Source organism: Vicia villosa, linkage group LG3 (assembly GCF_029867415.1).
Source record: "Vicia villosa cultivar HV-30 ecotype Madison, WI linkage group LG3, Vvil1.0, whole genome shotgun sequence".
NCBI classification, from domain to species: domain Eukaryota; kingdom Viridiplantae; phylum Streptophyta; class Magnoliopsida; order Fabales; family Fabaceae; genus Vicia; species Vicia villosa.
Window position 1 is genome coordinate 10,781,192 of NC_081182.1, and position 20,529 is coordinate 10,801,720.

General features: G+C 33.9%; 1 protein-coding gene across 1 annotated transcript; it reads left to right on the forward strand.

Annotated features, from left to right (window-relative positions):
• Positions 1-15,317: 15,317 nt before the first annotated feature.
• On the forward strand, positions 15,318-18,175 carry LOC131654899 (uncharacterized). Its single transcript, XM_058924824.1, has 3 exons — positions 15,318-15,616; positions 16,643-17,110; positions 17,289-18,175. The coding sequence occupies exons 1-3, from the start codon at positions 15,533-15,535 to the stop codon at positions 17,964-17,966; spliced, it is 1,230 nt and encodes a 409-aa protein (XP_058780807.1). The 5' UTR covers positions 15,318-15,532; the 3' UTR covers positions 17,967-18,175.
• The last annotated feature ends 2,354 nt before the right edge of the window (positions 18,176-20,529 follow it).

Genomic DNA, 20,529 nt, shown 5'->3' on the forward strand with positions numbered 1-20,529 from the left:
CTTGGTGTTAGTTTAATATTAAAATGTTAATGTTATGTTTGAATTCTTCAAAATGTACAATAGTTATTAGAGGAAAATGAATGTGTATTGATAGAATAAAATAATTTTACTACCTAAAACTTGTTTTAATGGTATGACTTGACATTCAAAAGTGTTTATAATTACTAGATCCAATTAATTAAGATCACGTGTTTCTAATTACTAGATTCAATTAATTAAGATCACCATCTATTGGATGTTAATGTCTGAATTTATGGTTAGGTTTAGTATCCTCACATATTATATTGTAGTGGATTCGGTGTGGAGTCTTTAAACTTTATAATTTTAGGCATGTAATGCTTTGTGTTGCTTAATAGGCGAGATATCAGCTATAAGGTAATGCACTAATCTCGCGACATTGAGATTAACATTAGATATGAATGAGAGTAATAAATGGTAATATTAATAATTTAGTAGAGGATTATATTATTAACCTATGGTTATACATGATAGATATGTAAGGACAAAATCTACTTATAACATGCTTTCTTATTGTTGACACCAAAATCTTCATTTTAGTTTCTATTAGGGGTGGCAAAACGGGTCGTGGCATGCCGGGCCGGCCCGCGCACCCGCCAAAAAACGGCGAGTTGGGTTGAAATTTTAGGCCCGCTGCTCGCCAAAACCCGCCACCCGCCATACCCGCCCCGCCAAAACCCGTCGCCCGCCAAAGCCCGCCCCTCCTACAAAACTCACTCTTTTTTTAGTTAATTCTAGTAATTGTAATTCTTGATGGTTTATTTTATACATTTATTTATAAATATATGGAATATTTTTTAAAATAAATTTGTTAAAAAGTTGCTTTTATAAAAAAATATTTTAAAAAATAAGTGAAAAGTTTAATTAAAAGGTAAAAAAAGCCTATTAATCTATTAAAAAAAATATAAATAAAAATAGGCGGGTAAGCCCGCTGCCCGCCAACCCGCCATCTTGGCTGGGCGGGCATTACTTTTATGCCCATTTTACTTGGCGGGCATGCCCGCCCCGCTCGTTTTTTGACGGGCATAAGGCGGGGCGGGCGGCGGGCGGCCCGTTTTGCCACCCCTAGTTTCTATCATTTATTGTGTCATTTACGTTCATGCATCACAACAAATATAAAACAATTATCTACTAAAAATATTAAAATTGTTGAGCGGTCTTTGAAACTACCAATCTTTACGGATACGCTGATTATAAAACTTACTTTTGTGCTAAGCAACTAGGCTTCACTTCAGGCTTCAGATCCACAACAATTACTTCTAGTGCATTCTGTTGTTAGGTGTGGCCCAATGCCATACTCTCCAACTTTTGTTTCCAATTTTCCAGATAACACCTTTAGGCGGTCTTCTAATCACCATGGATAACCCTGAGAAGTCTGCTAGGCAGCGAGTACTTCATACATGTATAGTGTAGACATGGAAACTCCCAAGAGGTTAACAACATGTCTCCATATGATCATGTTATATGAGGAAGGGGCGTCTTTGATGAGGTATCTTACCTTGATCATCATCACACTTTGCTTTGTCCCGAACATGGTATTTAGGGTGATGTAACCCTTTACTTGCACTTGTATGCATGAGTATCCCACCCTGAAAGCTTTAAGGTTGTCCATATACGGGCAAAGTCTCTCAAAAGTGCCTTAGTAAAGATGTTTCCATAAAACCCATGATCAATTATAACTATTTTAATATATCATTCATTACACCACATGGTTATAACCATGGGGTAATTATCATTTGGATGAACTCCAACATGGTCGTTCTCAAAGAAGGTGATCTCAAACTCTAGAGATTTCTTCTTGCCGGAATGAGAGCTTGTAGGTGAACTTCCTATGGTTAAAATATGGAGTGCATATCTTCTACGGAAGGAGCTCGTCTCCTGCCCTGGAAAACCCTCAAATTGTGGTGTTTAAGGTGTGATGCACGGGCTTATGTTCACCTCTTATACATGATTGCTGGCCCTTCTTGGATCTAGTGCTTCTAGAAACATATCTCCCATGAGATCTAAAGCTTACTGGTAATAGGGTGGAGCCGCCTCATACATATTTCTTCAAGTAGCCTTATTGGATGAGGCCTTAAATCTCCTTCTTGAGCTCGTGGAAGTCTTTGATGAGGTGGCTGTTGAATGCAGTATAGGGCAAGCAACAAAAGAAAAGATTTGGAAATATTGATCCGGGAATTATCGTCCACAGAGATGGAAGATGCCATTCAACAGTTTCTACGGTTTCGAGCTCGGGTTTGAATGAGCAAAAAGTAAACAAAGATATGGACAAGAAAAGAATAAACACATTCTTAGAAGAGAAATAACTTATCAGGAATGTAAATATATTCACTCTTCACAAACATACACTTACCAACCCATTATACTCAACCTACGATACTCATCTATGTCATCACGTATCTCTCACATAAGCGTCCATCTCTGGAGCACAAACGAGATCATCTCACAACTAAGGTTATCTCTAACGCAAAGTCGCGAGAACATCCGTATTCTCGCGTCGGCGATCTCTCGCGCGCCGCTCAAACACGAAAGCATTAAGTACAGATACTCACAGTGAATGCTAGCTCTAAATCTATCTCTAGAGTTCAGAACCAACAGAATATCATCCTAGATAAAGATTCAAGCAGTTTATCTCTAAAGCAACTCAAATCTCCAGCACAGAGCAAAAATCCAGAACAATATCAACACAGATTCATAAAGCAAGTTAAACATAACATTATAATCGGTAAATATACATAAGATTCGAGTAACTATACAAACAAACCCAACACAAAAGAAATACACAGAGAATAGAAGAGATAAACCAAACATCTCGCGGGTTGTCAGCTCCGGTTGATGAGAAATCCACCTCCGATCTTCCAAGTGCATGACCCGGTGTTGTTTTCTAAGCTAATCCTACTCTAAGGATGAAAATGATGGAGTTGGAACTAAAAACTCTCCAAAACCATAACCTAGAAATGTTACAAATGAGGAAATATAAAGACAAGTTCTGCTACGGCCGCTTAGCGGCGCTGAGCTCGCTTAGCGGGCTACACGTATTCACAAAATATCTACAACAGTAAACAGGTCACCGCTTAGCGGCCAGAACCACCGCTTAGCGGCCAAGGAAAATTGGCTCGCCCCTGGAAAGCGCGCTTAGACGCCGCTCAGCGGCGCTCTCTGCACAAAACTTGCTTATTTGATCCAAAATCGCGCAATCGGAGCCGTGCCTTCGACACTTTATTCCTCGAGGCTCCAATAAGCATGAATACCTATAAAAACAAAGGAAAAACTATTAAACGGTATATAAAACATATGAAAACTAAATAATGTGAATATATACACAAAAGTGGGGATTTTATTACAAAAACGGAATAAATAGAATCGATAAGTGCCACAATTATATACTCAAAATAACAACATTTTGGCACTTATCAAACTCTCCCCAACTTAAAACTTTGTTTGTCCTCAAACAATGTCAAATAAATCAAAGAATCAAAAGTAATAAACCAAAGAATTGTGAATCAACAAGTTTTGAAAACCAAAAACAAATGTATGGTTCAATACAAAAACGTATAAACAAAGTAAATACTTACCACTATACTACAACGACAACATGTAAACGAAACTAATCCTAAGTACAAAAATCATGCAAAACATTCTAACACAATACATGCTCACATCATGAATCACACCTAGCAAACATTCATCAATGGATGAAGAACACACAAAGGTGAGGGACTTTTAACACTCATCCAACAATATTGCAAACAAAAGATTAAATTATGCATTCATCCAAAAATCACATTGAGGATATAAAAGCAAGATCACAAGGGCTTTTCAAGGTTGTAATGTGGCTTGGTTAACAAACAAGGGATAAGTCCTAAGGCTAATCGAAACAAAAACTTGCCTAAACCTAAGGGAGTGATCAATCCACCAAAGATTCAAACAACAAAATCTCGATCAAACTTCTTCCATAATCACAAGTTTCTCAAACCAATCACAATACTTATTAGCACAATTATTCACTTCTCTTTTCTTTTTGTTTTTCAAAACTTTTTTTCTCTTTTTTTTTTCTTTCTTTTCTTTTCTTTTCACATTTTTTTCTTTTTTCTTTCTTTCTTTTCAACCTCATAGCAACAACCAAATAAGTACATAATCATTTTTCTCCCCAACTTGAATTCAACCACACCATCATATGAATACTCCCTACTTTCTAAGGCAAGGTAAAAATTCATACCAAAAATCATGGTTGAGGGTTCAAGAAAACAAAGAATCAATCATCCATGCAAAAATGAGAACTAAACACTCAAAGATAAGCATTTAGCAAAAACAACATGGACATTGATAAAAAGGCTCAAAAGGGTTAACAAATGATCACACACTCACAAGGTGAATTGACTATTTGATTTTGGTAGTTGTGCTCAAAATGAAACAAAATGCCTTGATCCTTTTCATGCTTTCATAAAATCAACATAAACAAAAGATTAAGCATAATAAAATCCAGTTAAAACAAAGATTGTGGCCTCCAGCATATGTAAACAATGGAAAGCTTCCTCACATTTATGGTTTGGGAACTAAAGTGATTCAATCAATAAGCAAGTAATGCAAAAGAATGAATGGCATGGTAATTGTACAAATGAAAAATTTCCTAAACATGTTATGCTATAGAAAGCGATAAATGAGTACCTTGAATGATACAACTTCAAAAACAATATCCTACCATACATCCGCAAGTTGAAACACTCAAGCTTTGGAAAATCACCTCAAAAATCTTCGAATCATCGAACAAAATTCGAGTACAAACAACCAATACAAGAATTAGAAAAATAAAACTAGTATCTACTACTAAATAGCCTTGGTGAAAGTGGGAAAAATGAGTGAACCAAGTGGAATGGGAACCCCACTGGTACAAAGCAAGAAAACAAAATTTTACTGTCATCGCTTAGCGGAGCTAGGCTCGCTTAGCGATGACAGAAAAAACCAGAAAAATCAGAACAGAACAGCTGTTCCAATTTTCCTCCACTTCACCTAAATACCTCATAAATATAAATATAAACAATATTTACAACCGTTGGGGTGCCTCCCAACAAGCGCTTGTTTTACGTCGTTAGCTCGACGCCTTTATTGTTTCGGTGTTTGGAAAGTAGCTTCCTCTTGTCATGCCATGGTGATGTCTCACCGCACAAGCCTAAAGAAAGTGTCCTAACCAACCACTCAACAAACGTTACGGGTACAAATATATACAACAACTAAACGAACATAAAAATGAAAGTATACAACTATATACACAAATAAACACATATGCACAAGTATGGAACACAAACAACTATTATCATACAAAAAGGAAAAATTTGTGAATATAAACCAGTAAACATATACAAGTGAAACTATAAAAATATATATGTTATATACACAAGTATAATTATATGTAATTATAAACAAGTAAGCTAAATTGGTGAGCATAAACAAGTAAACATGTACAAGCGGAAATATACAAGTAAACATATACAATATATACGATATATACAAAGCTCAAAACCACGAAAACTATTGCGATGCAATCACAACCATCCCCGGCAACGGCGCCATTTTGTTGAATGCAGTATAGGGCAAGCAACAAAAGAAAAGATTTGGAAATATTGATCCGGGAATTATCGTCCACAGAGATGGAAGATGCCATTCAACAGTTTCTACGGTTTCGAGCTCGGGTTTGAATGAGCAAAAAGTAAACAAAGATATGGACAAGAAAAGAATAAACACATTCTTAGAAGAGAAATAACTTATCAGGAATGTAAATATATTCACTCTTCACAAACATACACTTACCAACCCATTATACTCAACCTACGATACTCATATATGTCATCACGTATCTCTCACATAAGCGTCCATCTCTGGAGCACAAACGAGATCATCTCACAACTAAGGTTATCTCTAACGCAAAGTCGCGAGAACATCCGTATTCTCGCGTCGGCGATCTCTCGCGCGCCGCTCAAACACGAAAGCATTAAGTACAGATACTCACAGTGAATGCTAGCTCTAAATCTATCTCTAGAGTTCAGAACCAACAGAATATCATCCTAGATAAAGATTCAAGCAGTTTATCTCTAAAGCAACTCAAATCTCCAGCACAGAGCAAAAATCCAGAACAATATCAACACAGATTCATAAAGCAAGTTAAACATAACATTATAATCGGTAAATATACATAAGATTCGAGTAACTATACAAACAAACCCAACACAAAAGAAATACACAGAGAATAGAAGAGATAAACCAAACATCTCGCGGGTTGTCAGCTCCGGTTGATGAGAAATCCACCTCCGATCTTCCAAGTGCATGACCCGGTGTTGTTTTCTAAGCTAATCCTACTCTAAGGATGAAAATGATGGAGTTGGAACTAAAAACTCTCCAAAACCATAACCTAGAAATGTTACAAATGAGGAAATATAAAGACAAGTTCTGCTACGGCCGCTTAGCGGCGCTGAGCTCGCTTAGCGGGCTACACGTATTCACAAAATATCTACAACAGTAAACAGGTCACCGCTTAGCGGCCAGAACCACCGCTTAGCGGCCAAGGAAAATTGGCTCGCCCCTGGAAAGCGCGCTTAGACGCCGCTCAGCGGCGCTCTCTGCACAAAACTTGCTTATTTGATCCAAAATCGCGCAATCGGAGCCGTGCCTTCGACACTTTATTCCTCGAGGCTCCAATAAGCATGAATACCTATAAAAACAAAGGAAAAACTATTAAACGGTATATAAAACATATGAAAACTAAATAATGTGAATATATACACAAAAGTGGGGATTTTATTACAAAAACGGAATAAATAGAATCGATAAGTGCCACAATTATATACTCAAAATAACAACATTTTGGCACTTATCAGTGGCCTTTGACCTTATGAATTTTTCACCACTTGTTGGGTTCAAGTCCCATGATGTCTGGCTTGGGGGCTAGCGGGTAAAGGAATATGATGTGCGTGTAGGACCTTACACCATATTTGCTCAAAGCGGGTGTTCAGGGGCGTACATTTCTTTGTAGGCCTTCCGCTCTACTTGAATTCTGCCCTATCCTTAACATGCATTGTGTAATGGACATGCGCAACTACTGCAGAAAATTAGGATTTTCAATGTACACTTCTTAGTACCACTAGCTTTTTTCTCTATATTGCTCTCCTCACCATTTATGTAGCATTCCAAGCGTGTCATCACTTCTTCCATGGAAACAAAAAGCCTCTAGGAAATGGATTCATTCATATATCTAGCCCTTAGTCTATTTTGGAAGGCTTCTACGAACATATCTCGGTTCGGGTGGATGACCTTGATGGTTTCCTCGTTGAACTGAGCGAGATACTCTCTCAAGGATTTTGAAGGGCTTTGGCAAATGTTGAATAAGTTTGTCAACATCATCTTGTGCCTGCTTACTGAAAAAGTTGGTGGACCAATTTCTTTACTAGGTCCTAGTAACTAGTGACTAGAGTCGTAGTAGGCTCATGTACCACCTTAATACGGCATCCCTAAATGGACCGGAGAGGTGCTTGCATTTGAGGGAATATGAGACTCCAATGATCGTCATCTGCGTGTTAACTGATTAGACATGCTCCCAAGGATCACTTAGTCCATTGAATGTTGCGAGTGGTGACGACTTAAAACTTTATGGCATGAGGGCTCTCCAAATATCATCATAGAGAGGTTAGGGGTCCAAAACTTTTGTCTCCTCATTGGGATTAGTATCCTGTTGGCACTAATGGAATGTAAGGACATTGTTTTTCATAGTTTGATTATGGAGACATACGAATCGTCCATAGGTGGAATGCATCTTTGCTATGGCATCATGGTCGTCGTCGGAGCTGCTATAGGGCCAAAGTTATTGCTCGTCTGTTCACCATATTTGAAGGGGGTTGAAGGGGTAGACAATAAGTAAATCGTCAGATAAAAAAGCCGTCAAGGTAAATTTCACGAGGGCCCACGGTGGGCACCATTGTACTTTCTAAAAAGTACAATGAGGGCAGCCATTTACTTGGAGAGCTGTCTGAGTGGTTTGGGATTGTTGATGATGCTTAGATCTAGCTCACATAGAGTGATGAGAAAGCTCACTATATGTATTTTTTTTGGATGAAATGACTTGATCTCTTTCTCAGCATTAAGGTTGAGAAAGTTATAGAGGTCCCTTAGACCTAGTTTAGAGAGTGGTTCCCTCAACTCCTTTATCAAAGACGTGGAGAAAAAATGAGTTACCTTTTTCTAAATTACAGAGAAAGCGGTTATCCTTTTTAACCATTTCTTCTAGTCTATTATGATAGGACACAACATCTACGTACCATCCACTAGACAAGGGAATAGTGGAAACATATTCATGCGAATTAAACTCTATCAGAGGACTACTACTGAGATTCAGACGGCCTCATGACCCATTTTCGAATGACCTATGGCTTTGCCACTCGCCCCTTACAAGTGGGTCTTACTTTCCTTACATAGACTATTATAGCCCAATAAAATTATACCAATATACTATTAAGAAAAAGAAACATGTAACCCATGTTTATTTATTATCATAGGATTGTGCGTAGTTGTTTCTTCAGCTGACTTTCCCACATTCCCTATCTATCATCATAGGTCAGCGCCGTGTGGTGTTGGAACGTGCTTGCAAGAGCACCATTAATAACTATCACAAGCTTCAGATTTATATTACTTTAAGCAACAATGTTGGTATCAGTGATCCCAGCTGGGAGCATATAAATAAATATTGTTGAAGAAAAGTAATGCAATTAATTAATGGCATGCCATGTATGTGGAAGTGAGATATCGAATTCAGATTTTTGCATATGCTTTAATTTAAAGCAAACATGGAGTTTACTAAAAAGATACTAATAGTATTTCATGGCCTTAGAAAAATAAGGTACAGATCGTGCCGTGTTTGTCTGACCAATAAATGACATCAAAAATATGATGAAACCTACTTATTTTTAAAAACATTTTTTTTTCAGTATTTATTAAATAACTTATATGTCTGATTGATATATAAATCATATATCCTAATTATTTAATAAATTTAAACAAATTTTAAATTTTACTTGTTAAATTTATTGAATAATTCGTATATATGCTTTATTTATAAATCAAATATATTGATTACTTAATAAATTTATTAAAGATTTTGGCTTTGAAAATGGCAGAAAATGTACCATAACTAAACTCCTTATTATATAAGAATTAATATTGATTAAAATATGCAACAATATATAAAAGTATGGATTAGTTTGGATCTGTCGTAGTTAGGGTGTAACTCTGTTTGCAACCGTATGATATAACTAGCAAAATATATGTGCGTAGTACGTGTAAATTAAATTTAATATGATATACATTTTATTTAAATATATATGTGAATTTAAAATAAGTATTTTAATTATAAAATGAATAATGATAAAATAAATTTAATTCTGTTAAATAATCAAACAAAAAATGCTCGTGAAATGGAGAAAGAAAAAAATAAAAATTTTGACACTTGAAAATAAGAATTTTGTGTTTCATATAAAGACAATTGTTAATTAAAATAAAAATAGATATTTTATTGCTAGTGTCCCGAAATAAAAGAGAATTTTTGACTTTTAAAAATAAGAATACGTGTCTCAAATAAAGATAATTATTAATTAAAATAAAATATGTATTTTGCGGATAGTGGCCTGTGAGAAAGAAAGAAATTTTGACATATAAAAATAAGAATTTTGTGCCTCTAATACAATAGATATTTGACTGATAGTGATCCGTAAGAATAAAAGAAATTTTGATATTCAGAAATAAGAATTTTGTGTCTCAAATAAAAATAATTGTTAATTAAAATAAAATAAATATTTTATTGGTAGTGATATGTGAAAAAAGAGAAATTTTGACATTTAAAAATAAGGTATCTCTAATAATAAAAATTATTAATTAAAATAGATTAGATATTTTTGAATAGTGATCTATTAGATGGAAAGTTAATTGTGTGTATGGCTATTAAGTGTTATCCAATTTCATAAATTAAAATTTTAATTTTATTAAAATTTAAAAATAAATAAATTAATACTTTTAATTATAATAAATAAAACAAATTAAATTTATCATAAAAACAAAATTAAATGTCAATATTATATGCATTCATACATCAATAAATATTTAATATAATAATCATATATTATAATTAAATATTTTAATATATTAAAAATAATTAGGTAGAAAAGATAAAATATTAAAATAAAAAGAGAAAGAAGAATGAGATGGTGAGTGAAAGAGTGAGAAGTGAGGGAATAAGTGAAAGTTAAAAAAATATCAAATAGAAATTTGACACTTGATAGTATTTGCTTGAAGTAAGACGAATTAATTGGTAAATTAAGTTTTTACTATTTTAACCTTTTGTAAGTGTAAAAAAAATTAATAGAGGGGACTTCTATGGTGAATCTACCAATTGACTTCTTTGAAAAAGTCACTTTAATTAACCAATTAGAAAAGACTAGTAAATCCTAAACCCTAAAATGCCACATCTTCGCTATCATAAGTCTTTTTTTTAAACTTTCATTATTGCGAATCAGTCCTTCATCAATTTAATAAATATTTATCAATTATAAAAATATTTAACTAAAAAAACTCATTTTATTTACGTGTTTTTGTTTTTCAATTGAAAGCTCCATCTTCTTCTTCCTTCTCCCAGATCATATTCTTCTTCCTCGACCTTCTTCTTCCTTCTCCCGTATCGACTCCATCTTTGTTGTTGAATTCTCTCATCGAATGGTTCAAAGTTATTCCCTCCTTTCACAGGTAGTTGTTCATATCTAAATCTTAAATGTTCCCAAAATTAAGTTAATTTGAGTTGTTACAGAGAAATGTTCGATTTGGGGATTGTATTATAAGTTAAAGTTGATTTCAAGTCTTACCCAGAAAAAAATCGATTTGGTGATTAGGGTCTGTATTTTAAGTTGAAGTTGATAAATTCTTCTTAACAAAAAACAATAGATTTGGGGATTAGAGTATCTAGTTTTAGTTGAATATAATATTTCAAATTCTTACCCAAAAACAATGGATTCGGTGATTAGTTTTGTATATAAAGTTGAATTTGATTTTGATTTCGATTTATGAAATCGGGGATTAAGTCTTGTATTTTATCCAATTCTTACCCAACATTTAATGAATTGGGGATTAGGGTGTCAATTGAATTGTTAGCGTTTCTGTTGCATAAACAAGAATCTATATTGTGATATTATTCAAACTTAAGTTGTGTGTTATCGTGAATTATGTTGATGATTTATTCTTCAAATATCTGACAGTTAAGTAATGGGTGTAAACATTTTACTCAGAAAGAGTTTGAAGTCGAAAACACACTAAAGAAGGGTTTGCACAGGTAAACTAATCAAAGTTAATGTGTGGTATTAACAAGCACAAGTGCGGTCTCTGTGTGGGATGCAAGGACATAACACGATGAACACATAACGTGCCTGTAAATTTGAGATAAGCCCTTGTACATTAACGGTTAGAACTATTTTGTATGGTCAAACTCTATATTTAAGTTAAATAATATCAACTTTTTAAACTCGAATTATAATTTATCCAATATAATGATATCATGTAAATGTTAGTCATCAAGAAAGTACTAAAATTTTGCAATATGATGTTTATACAGAGTCTAATAGATTGAAATTTTTTGTCTCACAACAAAATGTTCATTTATTTGTTACAACGGTGAATTTAGTATTGGAGTTCAATATCAAATTGGAAAACAATGATAAATCATCAAATTGACCATATTATTTGAAAGAGATAATCACTTAAGTTTTGTTGCATTTTGAAACAGCGTTAGAAAGTGTGCATGCAATATGTTGATTATATATCAATTCAGTTGTACATATTCAGGGCACAGAGGTGTGTTAAATCCATACATAACATATAATTCTTTTTGTGTTATTTGGAGTAAATCCATACATAACATATAATTCTTTTTGTGTTATTTGGAGAAAAAAATTGTTATGTGTATTTGGTGTGTAACTATCATATAGTAGTTGGTAGTGAATTTGATCAAAAAGGTGAAAACACATTATAAACGATATAAACGATATGATTATACAAAATACAACTCAATCATTCTAAAAATATATGGAAAATTTACAAATTTGATAATATAAGATAACACAATACAATGACACTTGATAATTCATGGAGTCCAAACAGTATACACGCGTACTAATACCAGTACTTTGCCTTAAACCAAATTATAGACATCACACAAAGAAAACAAAATTACACAATTAATTACTCTTGTAAGTTTTTGAATTATAGGCCCTTTGTTTTGTTTTAAAAAAAACGATTTTATTGTTATAGATCGATTGTTTAAAACTTTTTACACCTACGATAGATAACAATTAATTTCATTAAATTATTTCAACAATTTTTTTATATATATTTTTACTTGTTAGAACAACTTTTTGAAAATGTCAAAATTTTGGAACAAAATAAATCATATCAATTTTTTTTTTAAATCAAAGATTCAGCACCAAAAGTTTTATTTTAAATGACGAGGGTTGTACCGCTTAAAAGAATGGCTTAATTACAATTTTGGTCTCTCTATTTAGTGTTTTTCCTGATTTTGATCCCTTCATGTTAGGGATTTTTAATGAGATGGCGCTATTTTGCTTATGTGTCATTGCCAACTCAGTATTTAAATATTCCAAATCGTTTTATTATTAAAGAGTTATGTTATTTGTTTTTTTTAATTCATAAAAATTACCTTTTTTATTTGTAATTTTAATTAATATATTGATCTCAATTTATTTTTTTCAAAGAATTCGTTTGTTTCAACCTTATAAAGCCTCCTATAACTTATAAGAACATCGATGTGGAACTTATAAATGACATTTCATACTACAACAACTTCTCCTTTTTCTTCCTTGCAACAGTTTATCCTTCTTCCCAAACTTGTGTCCATTGCATCAGCTTCTCCCTTTAAATGTTGTTATCTTAATACAACCATCATCATATCCTGAAACAATAGTTGCCTCGGTCAATGCGTCAAAATAAAGAATCCCAGAAATTACAAAGCTATCAGCACACAAGTAATTCTATAAGCCAAATTATGAAGAATGAATTACATCGAAAACGTGGAAATATACATTATGCCATAGATCAAATTATCTTAACTATCACGTGTGTTTTAAAACTTTGGAAAGAACACTACTAAAGTCATATAATACAAAATGAAATCATGTGTATCCTGAAGAGATGATTGTACTTGGGCACAAGTCATTTGGTGCATTTGAAGAGATGATTACACAAAATGGGATAATTTGAGATTTAAGGTCCAAGTCACAGTAGGAATCCACAAGATTATTATGATATGAGGTGTTTTGTTGCATAATAACATCTCTATTTGTAATAATTTTTTGTTTCTTCATATCTCTCTTAAGACCCTCATTTTCAGAGGCAGGACTTTCAGACCTGAACTGAGCCATTCTTTCTTTCAAATTCAAATGACTTTTTTTCGTGGTTGCACTTTTTAATGATGAATATTAAGATTTCAGAACATTGGATGGATGATACGAAGACAAAGCATATTAAATCATTAGGATCAAAGTATTAGTATGGGCATTAGGATCAAAGTGAGTATCAAGATGCATGTCTTCATGTTTGCATGTTTTAATGAGAATATATGCTAAAAAAATGAAGAATAATATAGCTTTGCATTATAAAGAAGAAGGGAGAAGCTACTGCAATGGACACAAGTTTGGAAGAAGAATAAACTGTTGCAGGGATAAAAGAGAAATTGTTGTAGTATGAAATGTCATTTATAAGTCCCACATTGATGTTCTTATAAGTTATATAAGGCTTTATAAGGTTGAAACAAACCAACTAGAAATAGATAACTTGTGATTAATGTAAATCTGACATCAGCCCAAGAGTTATCTCCTTAATATTTTAATTAATTAATGAGAAAATTGAATTAAGATTACAAATAAAAAAGGTAATTTTTATTAATTACAATTTTTTTTTTGAAGAAATAAAAAAACAAATAACATAAATCTTTAATAATAAAAAGACTTAGAATATTTAAATACTTAGTTAGCAATGACACATAAGCAAAAATAGCGCCACCTCATTAAAAAATAGTTTCAGATTTGAAGGGGGACGAAAATTCAACATAAAACTTAAAAAAAAGGACTAAAATAGTGGTTTTTAGAATGGAGATCAAAATCAAGAAAAACACTAAATAGGGGGACCAAAGTTACATTTAAGTCTAAAAGAAAATATGGATGATGACATCATCTTTAGATCTCAACCTTCTTTTCTTTCGCATTTCTTTTCTTCCATTTTCAGATTTATAAAAAAGAAAAGGATACTATAAAAATTTGACAATAAGAAATCGTTGAGACAATCACATAACACTGAGATACTAAGAAATATTTTAGTATCCTAATGCAAAAATGTAAAAGAGCCAAAAATAGATAAACAATAAATCAAATAACACTGAGGTACTAAGAAACATTTAGTATCTTAACGCAAAAATGTAAAAGAGCCAAAAATAGATAGCAATAAATCAAATGAGAGATTAGGCTCGGTTTGATAAGACATATTTTCGAACTTATAGCTTATATCTTATGTTTTATTACGAGCTTATAGTTTATTTTACTAGCTTATAGCTTATTTTCCAGACGCTATTTCAAATAGCGTTTTAGTTTATTATTTTTTCTTCCTTTTTTATTCTGATTATTTTAATTAAAATCCATTTTTAACTCTTATAATTTATTTTAATTTAATATAAAATAATTATACATTAAATATTTTTTATGTCATTTTATATTTATAAGTTAATTGAACCGCTAATTTTACCAAACACTTCAATTAACTTATGAGCTATCAGTCTCAACCATCTGCTATAAGCTATAAGCCATACGTCATCAGTCATAAGCTATAAATTATCAGCTAGCTTATCAATCAACTGCTATTTTTACCAAACAGACCCTTAGAGCTGGAAAACAAATGTAATAGGAAATTGTGTAGTGCAGAGATACACCCACATTATTTTGGAAGCGCATATCTGAAAACACCCAAAAATAAGTATTTTCGGAGATGTATCTCCAAAATAATTGAAAATGTGAAAATGAGTGATTTCGAAAATACATATCCGTAATCTAAGAATATTTTGGGGTTTTCAGTGGGTCTTCACTCTATGGGGTCTATACTATGGGGTCTATAAAGAAATTGTCTAAATTTTTCTTATTAAAATGGGCTTAATTAACAATCACAATGCTGAAAAGCCCAAAAACGAAACAAAACCTTCTGGATTGTTAACCGTCCAAGAAAACCGTCAAAAAGAACCGACCACCGAAAAAAGCACGATTGTGAAAAGCTCAAAATCACTTAAACCTCGTTTGAATTTCTCTCCATCATCGTTATCAAAGTGAAAAATGTTAGAGTTTGTTTGCGTGTAACAAACTGAGAGGTTTTGCACCGTGCGCATGATAGCCTCAACGTAACACCGTTGCTGCTGTAAAACGGTTTTGGAGTAATGGAGCCTGTATTGGACCAGTTCAAAGCTTTTGCTAAATCCGGTCATGATTTTTTCGACGGTGTTTTCCGTCGCCGTAATCCGGTATTGTTTCATCTTTTCACTCTTTTTCACTCTCCTTTGTTATGTTAATTTTCTAGGTTTTGATTAATATAGTAATTGATTTTGGAAGTTAAAATGATTTTACGTGAATTTGAATTAGATAGAATAATTATTATTTTTATTATTGGTAATAGTTTTATGGTGAGTTTTTAAGGATTGGTCTTGTTTGAATTACAGTAAAATAATTTTTAAGTATATAAAGAAATGCAAGTATGATTTTTAAATTTTCATAGGTTTTCTATTAGCAAGATTTTAAAAAACAGTTCGAGACTGCGAAAATGGCTGTGATAAAATGGTATTGACAGGTGCCGTTACCATTTTTATGTTAAAGAACAAATTCACACTGTGAGGACAGCAGTCAGTGTCAGCACCTGTACCAATCGAAATCTCAAAAGCCTTTACGCGATCGTAACATGAATGCGGCCGTTATTTAAAACCTTGCTTATGAGTTTTACTCACCGATAGCTAAAATTTTCAATATAGTTCTGATTTTGGGGCAATATTGATTTTGAGAGTAAGTAAAAATTTCAATATTAGTTCTTGTTTTGGGACAATGTTGACTTTGAGAGTAAGTATTAGTTCTTATTTTGGGACAATGTTGATTGTGAGAGTAATTATTTGTTCTTATTTTGGGACAATGTTGATTTTAAGAGTAAGTAAAAATTTCAATATTAGTTATTATTATGGCAGAAGTTGATCTATGTAACTGATCTCACTTAGTGAGTTACGGTTTGGTTGTTCTTGTTGGTTTTGAGAGAAAAACGACAAAGATTTTGCTTTCAAAGAGTTGCATGTATGATAAGAGAGGAAAGTGTGAAATAGAAGGGAAAAGTGAAAACTCATTTGAAATTAAATGTGAGCAATTAATACAAATTGTTTTTTTCATGCCAATGAATATGATCCATTACCATGTATGTTCGTGCGTGCTCGTGTGTCAAAGGATACTTGGTTCTTTTGTGTTTCGTTGTGATGTGGTTTTGACATTCGTGTTTGCAATCATTATTTCAGTTTGAAATCCTGAAACGTTTACAAAGAGAAGCTTTCTCTGATCTTATGAAACTCAGAGACAGACAAGAAAAGGTTGAGAGGATGCTTTCCTTCTATAAATCATCAAAAGGAGGTCCTTTTCAGGAATCCAGTACCCATGTAAGAGGACAGATGGATTTCACAGGAGCTTTATTAATCATGGGAAACTTTAATCAGCAGAACTTAGATATCATAAACAGGGCTGGAATAAAAACAGGCATTGATTCAAGGTTTGTTTTTGAAACCACCATCGGTAAAGACAATGCTCTAGCTGCAGAGTTTGTGGCCAGTCGGAAAGGAAAGGAATATCATGACGATGTCTTTGAAATGCCACTTTCACTAGCGAAACTAAGCTATACGACAAATGTCAATGATTGGTTATCTCTTACGGCTGTACCAGTGGGTGCTCAATGCAGAGATGTTGCAGTTGGTTCAAATTCTTTTGATCAGGTACTATTTAGTTGTATATGCTTATCTTGATGTCTTCAGTTTCGTATTCGGTACTCCCTTAAAAATGGCGGCTAAAAAATCGCGTATGTGTTTTTCGCATAAATTGTTATATAAAACCCTTCCATGAAATCCAGCTAGTAGTTACAAAATACTGATTTGATGTCTGTGCCCATTTCAGACAGGAAAAGGCCTCACGGATTTCTCTTCTTTTGGTCCGCCTCTTCTGAATCTACGTAGTGGTAGTGCCATTGGCATAGCTGCGAGAAAGTCATGTTTTATCGCTTCATTGGCTCAATTTGTATCTGGACTGGGAATACCTTTTGATTCTAATACACTGGGTAATAGTTACAGCACATTCGTACAGCTTGTGTGTCAACTTCCTAGAGGAACAAAGCTGTCTGTTCTCGGTAATCACCAACTTCCTTTTGTATCAAAGCAGCTTAGAAAATTCGGAGCTTTTACAATTCCATTAGTCTTGTCCAACCAACATGAAGCATCTGAGACAGAACATGAAGCATCATCATACTTTGGAACACGGGCACAAGTCTCAGGTGGTTCTACTGCTATAATGCTGGAGTCTGATCTTGATGGCTTTACAAAACTCGGAGGTTGGGTTGAGATGAACGCGCTAAATCCCAAATCTGCACAATGGGCCATAACATTATCCGATGTTTCTGAAGATTCGTTTGGCTGGGGAATGAGTCTGGGCGGAATAGGTGCCGATCATTTTCAGGCTGAATCCTATCTGAAATTCAACATGGGTGATAAATTTTGCTTGAAGCCGGGTCTTGCATTTGCAACAGATGGAGAATCAAGAATAGGTGCTATAATGCTTCGGTCTAATTGGTCCTTATAATGATTTTCTTCTGCTGAATACTTGTTTGGTTTTTCCTTGGGAAAACCTCAAAACATAAATTTGGGATTCTGAAGAAAATCCAAACATGCATTAATACTATGATCTTTTCAATTTGATCGGATTCTCATTATTTTTCCTAAGGTATATATAGAACTAATCATTTTTTGTCATTAGCATCGCTTGATTCAATACATATATGATTTTCAACATTTTTTTTTTTTTCATTTTCATTTTTGTGATTTTATGTTGTTTTTCTGTTTGACTTGATGAGTGTTTGGTTCTCATTAGGTTTTAAAAACTTTTTTACTTTTTGCAAATATACCATATTTTATTTGTAATCTTTTTTACTTTCCGCCAAAATCTCTAACGCATCCCTCACCATCTGCACCGCCGTAAAAAATGTACCAGCTATCAGAAGGTGAAATAGGGCACTAAGATTATCTAGAGTCACCGTGATCTTTCCGAATGGAAGATGGAAGGATGATGTCTCTGGGTGCCATCTCTGTACAAAAGATGATAATAGAGGAGCATCCAACATCGTTAGGGAGCATCCAACAAAGTCCAACAAATGGAACTCCCGAACGATCCTCGCCGCCTCCTCAGGCATCGGTCCCTCGGGGAAGTTCTTCAACTTCGACCCGTGAGAAGTGAGCTTCAGAACTCGACGCTCCGGTAACAAAAAAATACAATTAAAAAAATACAATTAAAACACAATAGTATAAATCAAATTGCTTAATAAAAAATTAAGCAATGTTACATACCTCGCCCTGCCATATCCTAAAAGCGACATGGTCAGCATAGCCTATCAAAATGGACCTGTCAGAAGATCCTCTTAGAAAAGCCTCATATGTGTGTACTGATGGCTCTATAGATGCAACTGTGGTGGTGTTCGTATCATGCACCACCACCTCCTCAGTAACCCCTCCATCAGCCACAGTCACCCGCTCCTCAACCACCATTCCCTCATCAGTAACATGTACCTCCGGCTCAACCCTAGCAACCACCGACTCAACCCTACTAACATCCTTCCTAACATCCTCACGAATAACATCCCAAACCCAAGCAACAACCTCAACCCTATCATCCTGACCAACCTCATCCTGCCCGTCCACAGCAGTGGAAGCTCTACCACCCGTGCGCTGAGTTGCACGGAACCCCATACCCGCTTGCGCCTCCTCATCCCTCCATTTCCGATTAGAACCGATAGGAGCAACGCGCCTAGCACGTAAGACTGACGTACCAACCTCATCAGCATCAGCCCGAGCATGAGCCTCGGCTCTATCGATGGCCCGACCCGCAACTGTACCATCCCTGCCTCTAGTCCTCACTGGAAAAAAAATAAAAATATAAGAAAACTATAATTTTAAAAAAAAAAACTACCTAAAATTTCAAATATTTTAAAATTTCCGGTACTTGACAAAAATCCCGAAATTTCAAAATTTCCGGTATTTTTAAAAATTTATAAAGATACCGGAAATTTTGAAATTTCAGGTACAAAATACCGTAAATTTCAAAATTGCTAGTACGAAATACCGAAAATTGTTAAATTTCCGGTAAAAATTACCAAAAATTTCATAAAAATACCGGAAACTTAATTGTTTTCGCAGAATTTCCGGTACACTACTCAAATTTCCGGTATCGCCCAAAATTTGAAAAATCCGGTGCTCTCCGCGGATTTCTAAAAATGGAATAAATGATTTTGGTTGGATATTTTGGTCTTTTCAATCCTTTGGGGGGCGGGGGTGTTAGGGTTAATTTTTGGGGTGGCAAGTAGAATTCTCTAAAAGATGTTACCAACATTTACTTTTGTTGTTGTAATAAGGGAACGACAAATTTGTGAGGTGAAGGAAGAGTCTTTTGGTGCGGTGCAATGTTAGTAATTTAATGTTTAAGATAGTGATGTTAAAAAGGAGTAATTTGTAAGAGTGAGAATGAGATAATATATATGGAGGTCAATCCTAAATCGTTGATCCCCTTCTAATATTTTCTCTATTTTGGACTATAGATCTCCTTTATTCACTTGTCTATAAAAGCGGTCTTTTAACACGATTTTTCTTTTTGCTTCATTGTAAAAAAAGCCTTGCATTTCTTTCTTTAATAATTATCTTCCTTCAAGCTCAGGTGACATTCCTAGTGATCTCTCACCATTTTTCCTTCCTCTTTTGTCTTTCAACTTGAGCAATATTTCCAAGTCTAAAAATTCTCATATGTCTTGTTTGTCTCCAACTTTGTAGTTTCTTTGAGCCAACATTTATATTTTTTTGTCAATATTGTTGTTCCCATTTCTTACTTAGTTATGGCCTACTTAGAAAACCTGAATATTGTTGGAATTAAACTCAAACCTTTGAGTAATTCCTTATCACAATACATTGGAAATGAAAGAAGGGAATTTGGGGAGATAGATGAATTAGGGTTTATGAAAATAAAATGGAAGAAGATGATTTTCTACTAAGTTTCTCTCTACCCACAAACTGTGGAAGTTTTTTATTCACTTGCAACTGAAAATTTTGTGAATTCTCAACTTATTACAAAATAGGGCTTACTCCCTCTATTTATAGTTTTA